General features: G+C 40.3%; 2 protein-coding genes across 6 annotated transcripts in view; one reads left to right on the top strand and one right to left on the bottom strand.

The window, feature by feature from the left end:
* The window catches only part of emid1 (EMI domain containing 1), a 55617-nt gene extending 49490 nt beyond the window's left edge, over positions 1-6127 (top strand). The window contains exons 11-17 of one of the 5 annotated variants that reach the window (XM_034871836.1): positions 548-600; positions 712-774; positions 862-906; positions 1138-1182; positions 1355-1366; positions 3612-3702; positions 4845-6127. In XM_034871836.1, coding sequence (XP_034727727.1) covers positions 548-600; positions 712-774; positions 862-906; positions 1138-1182; positions 1355-1366; positions 3612-3702; positions 4845-4978 — 443 coding nt within the window. In that variant the 3' untranslated portion in view covers positions 4979-6127. Of the gene's footprint in view, positions 1-547; positions 601-711; positions 775-861; positions 907-1137; positions 1183-1354; positions 1367-3348; positions 3434-3611; positions 4246-4844 lie in introns of those variants that run through there. The other 4 variants (XM_034871837.1, XM_034871838.1, XM_034871839.1 and 1 more) reach the window with 4 other exon arrangements.
* Positions 6123-6556, bottom strand: part of rhbdd3 (rhomboid domain containing 3) — a 3267-nt gene continuing 2833 nt past the window's right edge. The window contains exon 5 of the mRNA XM_034871841.1: positions 6123-6556. This exon is cut by the window's right edge and continues 83 nt beyond it. Within this exon, the coding sequence (XP_034727732.1) occupies positions 6471-6556 (86 nt within the window). The 3' untranslated portion in view covers positions 6123-6470.

The raw sequence follows: 6556 nt of genomic DNA, 5'->3' as shown, positions 1-6556 counted from the left end.
CCCCCCCCCCCCCCCCCCCCCCACATCATCACATACCCTTCACCATACCTAGAGAATGGGGAACTTTCCATAAGATCATCTCTCAATGCAAATCAAACCAGCCATAAAGCTAACTGAAACAACACCATTTGAACTTCACCAGTTGATTACTTACATTAGGACAATTATTTTGTGTATTATGAGTTTTCTGATCTTTTTTGTTTAAATATGTAAATCAGGCATTATCAAATGCTAACCTAAGAAATTCACGGGCACAATTAGACAAAGTGTGGTGAAATAAACACCTCAATGTGTATTTTGAATGTTTTTCCCCCAATAGTCATCTTATGGAGGCAAAACAGCCCAAAAACTCTAAATTGAAAAATTAGGTTTTTGCATGTAGTGTAAGATTATTACTTTAATAAAGTCATAGACACCTAAAGGTGCTGACCATATTTCAGGTTGAGCTCAGTGCTTATCCAGGAAAACACAATTAAAAACCAGCACCACCTCCTCCAGAGGGTGACCGTGGTTGGCGCTAATATGAATCTTTCTATCTATTACGCAGGTCCACCAGGTCCCAAAGGCCCAGTAGGACCTCCTGGCCCATCAGGACAGAATGTAAGCTCACTCACAGCATAGTCGTGCAGTTAACTGAGTTTAGCACTCTCAGATTTGTTGCTGTATAAATTCATAATTATCATTTATAATGTCCTTCCTGACTCATTACAGGGGAAACCTGGAGCCCCTGGAACGCAGGGCCCTATGGGGCTAAAGGGAGACCGTGGGGAGAGGGTGAGTTCACTCCCAGATGAGGATATTCAGAAGGTTTTCTTCATTTACCCCACAGCCTTAAACAACATGCTCTTGGGTTTTTTTCAGGGTCCTTTAGGTTACCCAGGAGAGAGGGGCTTCAGAGGCGAGCCGGTAAGCCATCCCTGCTGCCTTGATGATTAGTAAACAAGTGTATGGGGGGGGGGGGGGGAACAACACATGTCTTAGCTGGTTATATTACTGTAAACTACGCTAACCAGCAGCACTACAAATCTGACCAGGGACAACACAGTCTTTGGGAGAATGAGCTCATTCTGTCCTGCTGCACTGCTTTCAGTAATGTTTTGAAGTCAACTTCGTTCTGTTGGTAATATTTCTTCGCAGGGATCACCGGGTTCCAAGGGAGAGCCAGGAGAGAAGGGCATGCCGGTAAGAAAGTAGTAGTTCACAGTTCACATGGTAACACAGGGCCTAAATAGGAGGGGTTAACCTTTAGTTAGAAGATTTAACAAATAAACGTAAGATTCCTTTGTTGAACGTTAAATATTGTCTCTGTGTCCGTCTAACCCTTATTTTTCTTTTACTTCTCTCATTTTACAAGAGCAATCTAAATGTAAGCATTTTTATTTTTATTTACTTATGTCATTTTGTGTTCACTTTGCAATGCAATGGATCTATTCTGTAACTTCAACCAAGTCTAACCATGACCCACATCTCAGGGTCTGGTTATGATCTACAACCACCATCTTTATGGCTGTGATTGGCCACAAAGTGGTGTTCATCACTTTTTCTGTCAAGTCCACACTTTTTCTCCCAGTCCATATAGTCATAAAGTGTTTTTGTTGTTTCTGTTGAGTATATATGTGATTTTAGCTGTCGATCTGTCAGTAATTTTGTGTGTGAAGTCTTTTGTTAATGTTTGTGTTAATGTGATTTTGTTTTTGTTGGTCCTTGGGGTGTGCTCTGGACTGCTGTCCCCTGTCACAACACTGTCCTCTTGACCCTAAAGCTGTCTGACTCCCTCTGCAAGCTACTGTCCCCATGGCTACCTTTCACAGTCACCTTTTCAGCATCTGACTTTGGCATATACATGGAAATATAAAAAACAAAAAAACAATGTTGACCTTGTAACGACACCAGGCACCAACTCTCTTACTTAGTAAAATAATGTAGAATATAGTAAAACATCTCTCTAGAAGCAAAGTTTTGATCATCTTCTTTGAATTTGACTGTATTTGTTTGATTTTACGGACTTCAAAATGTATGCATGAACCCACAAAGCAAATGTGCGAAATGTATATGCCAAATCACTCCATAAGTGTCAGTGGTGGGTCCCGTTGGGTTTAGACGTGTTGTGCTCTGATGTGAGTGGAGTGGATACAGCTATCCTCCTCTTTTACCCTACAGTGCAACTTTGCATGATTTCACCTTTAAGTGCCACATCAACTTTCTTTCCTGGATGTGAAAATTAACTACAGAATGCCTCTAATGAGTGAAATAACACAGTGTTGTTGAAACAGAAATAAGGCAAAGTAGCGCAGAATTTCCTAACAAATTTGGGGGGGGATTAATTCTCTATTACCAAGGCAAAGAGTCCCTGTCCATGCTAGTTGCTCAGCTCAGCATGCTAACATGTTCAAAATGACAATGTTAACAGCCAATGATTAGCAGATATTTCTACAATGTTCGCTATCTTAGCATCTGCTATTAGCACTAAACACAAAGTACAGCTGAGGCTGATGGGAATGTCTTTAGTTTTGCAGGTATTTGATCATTTGACCTGATTACGGCACTAGAACAGAGAGATCACATCATCACAATTCATCCTATTCATCCATATCAACATTTCAGTCGGAACCCACATGGTTTTAAAAAAAAATATATATATATATAATCAGTAATTGTATGAATCAGTAAAACTTTGCCTTTTTTCTTCACACATGAAGTATGCCATTGGTTTGTGTTACTAATCCAAGCAGTTCACTCACCTGGGCACCAAAAGCTTCAGCTATTCTCTGCATGCCTTCTTTTATGATGGTGATGCGTTCGGCTGCCTCTGTCTGCTTTCCTTCTCTTGTTCATCTCCTTTTATCATTTTTGAAGGTTTGACTCATGAAGCCATTGCCTTATCCTTTCACAAAAGACAAATCAATTAGATTTTAGTGTAAATCTATACTGGCTTCATTCTGTCAGGTAACATTGTGACCACAGCGTTAAGAATGAAAGCTGCGGTGCTGAAAATACTCGCCTGGCTTAACTGCTACCCAACAAAAGGAATGCAGATGGCATGATCAAATCTAAATCCTGGGAAAGTATAATCCAGTTGTGTTATGTCACCAAAATCCGGAGTCTGTAACGTGCATGCTGATGTTGCCCAGCCCAGCATGGCAGAGATTGACTTCATATTGCAGCATGGCCAGAGAATGAGGGAAATACAGAGAACAGGGAACAGATATGTCTGAGCGCTGGGCAGATGTGTGGACTGTTTTAACCTTCTAACTGCTGAATTGTATTGAGAGAGAAAATGACTTGCATCTTGGCGAGCAATTCTTTGGCTTGTGCTCCTTACCTTGACGGCTGTATCTATCTTCACAGGGGGACGGAATACATCAGATCAGAGAGGCGCTGAAGATTTTAGCCGAGAGGGTTTTAATCCTTGAGACTATGATCGGTATTCATGGTGAGTAGGAGGCCTGAGGCAGGGTCAGCTTTAGGCAGGGGTCAACGGTGGGGGGGCGAAAACTCCCACCGTACCTCACTGCTGGGACAGGGAGTGGGAACAGTTGCGAGCAGCCCCAGGACTCAGGCTGGTGTTTCCACCCCCTCACACAGTCCCCCCTGTCACTGCTCTCTAATAGGACATTAGCTTGCAGATGTTCCACGACTTACAGGCAGACCTTGAGCTTCTGGCTCGCAGGGTGACGCTGCTGGAGGCTATCATCTGGCCAGGTAACGCTGAGACATCCTCACCCACAGCTCTGCCGGCCCTCACTGACCTTTTTGACAAGTTCTAGAAATTCAAGTGTTAAAGGCATTAAATAACTGCTTGTTACTGAACTCCTGAATGTTGATCTAATCACAGATTAGCAGATGTATTCTTATGAATGAAATGTTTTGGTTGTAGCACAGATATTACTTTAAAGGCCCTGAAATCTAGTTACTCAATCACATGACTTATTTCACATGACATAATTCTGTATTTTTGCATTTGTTCTGTGCGCTTCTGACTGATTGATGTCACACACTTCCAAGAACCGGTCAGGATTAAGCAACATTTGAATCAAACTTGAACTGACGGTTTATTTGTTTGTTTGCTGATGTCGCCAGCACTGTCAATCAAATGTGATCAAACCACACCCACACAGTCCTGCTGAAGCACATTAATAAACTTACACATTAAATGAATGATACAGACAGATTGTTTTTAACTTCAACTTTGATTATTGTTATTTAGTCATGAATGTTATTAAGAAAAACTAGGATTTAATCTTTTGTATAATAATCGTGCTTTTTAAATTAATGTGTGCGAATGGATTAGAAGTATGTTAATCTAGCCAGTAATGCTGCAATTATTACTCAATGAAATGATAAGTCAAATGACAGAAAATCAATCAGGCGCAATTTTGATAATCAATGAATTGTTTAGGTCATAGTATAGCCAACAAATACCAAAATACTTTACCTGATTTTGGTTTTTAAAATCTGAGGATGAGGTTGAAATTTTATATCTGTTTTTTTATATCTGTTTTTTTGAACTCAGAATTTTATAGACAAGACAATTAATCCAAAAGGGGTACAAAATAGACAAATGTATACAATATTTAAATTATCACTGCAGCCCTACTAGCCAGATGCACATCCTTTACAGCATAAGAATTTGATGAATCCCTTAAACATTCTGACTAGTTGATTAATAATTTTGATATAAAAACTGGGCAACGGATGTCCTATTAAAAATAAGAACCCACTTATGACACGTCCAGGTTAACAGCTACATCAGAGTAGACTTGGATTAGGACTACAGAGTGCACATGAGCACACACACTGATGGACAGGGAGGCCCCGTTCCAACTGCTGTCTTTCTTCAACAGAGCCTGATCTAGGGTCTGGGGATGGACCGTTTGGCACAGCCTCCCCTAGTTTCTACAGAGATAAGAGGGCAGGTGCGCTCCCATATCGACTTGCTTCTCCTCTGTCCTCCAACACCAAGGTTCGAGGGAAGTAGCTCCCCCGCTCACCCTGAGGATCACAGGCTGGGTTGACTCCCCCTCCTATAGGTCTCATCGGCAGATTTAGACCTTACCTGATACGCTCTCTGGGCTTTACCGTAAGATTTAGGATGGGGAACACCTCAGGGAAACTCCACTGATACTCCACAATCCCCTCCATCTGGAACCTGAGAACTAGTTTGACCAACTCCCCCGTCCCCCCCACCCGTCTCCATAACCAAACATTTAGCTTTACATAACACACCCAGCAGCTCCTTCTGTGTCTCATTTCTTTGGCTACAGAAGTAAAGCCTCAGAATAAAGATGTTTACTATTCGAAAAAAGGAAAATTTGAATCTTCCGTGGTGCTCCCTGAGTAACAAAGAGTTCTGGACAATAAGGGTAATTTAGAGTAATCAATTAAAGGAGGAATCAGATGTGAGAATATAAGACTGGATTTGCGTTTGTACTGCTTTCACAATGTCACTGCAATCTGAAGAGATTCCACTATTTAAGTAAACTGAGCATGTGACTGTGCATGTGAAGTTTGCAGGACACAAGTACACAAACAAACCTCTTCTTGTATTCATTTTGTTGTACTTCTATCTATATTGTTTAACTCAATGTTATGTAGTGCACTAAAAAGATGAAGTCATCTCTACTCTAACTGAGATGCGTTGCTAACAGTGATTTTCTAGTTTTCTGGTGTGTTTTCTCCCCTTCAAGTATACACTGATAAAATGATTTAATATACAATGGTATAGTTACATGTAATATGTGCAAAAAAACACAAAGTTGGATTTGGTGGCATATCAACAGAGGTTGTATCCTGGGGAAAAAATAATGTTCAAACGAAAGCAACTATGCAAACTGGCTGTCAATTTGAAGACATTTAACACACAGAGGAAATAGCAAAACTGTTAATGGAACTTGAACATATTTTACCACTGTTAATGGCTTAAACTGTCCTGATGAAAATACTTTTTTTCATCTTATATCAAACTTATTGTGAAACTATTTAAAATGATCATTTGTATCTTATTTTGTATGCTGTTGTGTATCCATTTCATATTTCATGCAACATCTTTTTCTTGCAAATGTGTTACTGTGTTCAGATAATCCTGTTTAGATGATTGGTGTAATAAAATGTTCATTGTTTGTTTTTTTAACATGTCCCCTGTATTTATTGGTGTTACAACAGTATTCATTAAACGTGATTACAGCATAGCACAGTGAATGACATCCACTCTCTCCATTGTACATGTTATGTGCAGATACAAAAATGGTCTCCAACGCACACAACTTTGCATCTACACTTGATTAGATATCCAGTCATGGAAAAGGAACAACTCAGTTCTTCCTCCCACTATAAATTATCATCATTAAATTAGTTCTACAAGTAGCCCACAGGGGAAAACTAATATTAAAGCTCAGCAAAACCCAAGCATAATGTAAGTCCAGTTTACTGCACAAGAGCAAACACTGTTAAGTCCAGGAGTTTGAGGTTGTCTACGTACTCTCCGGCAGCAGAGGGCTCTTCCCTTTTGATACCACCACCGCCTGTTCGCCGACGCTGTCATCAATGAGCAGAGAAA

The sequence above is a fragment of the Etheostoma cragini genome, chromosome 5 (assembly GCF_013103735.1).
Source record: "Etheostoma cragini isolate CJK2018 chromosome 5, CSU_Ecrag_1.0, whole genome shotgun sequence".
Classification (NCBI taxonomy): domain Eukaryota; kingdom Metazoa; phylum Chordata; class Actinopteri; order Perciformes; family Percidae; genus Etheostoma; species Etheostoma cragini.
This window is presented reverse-complemented; position numbering and strand designations above follow the sequence as displayed.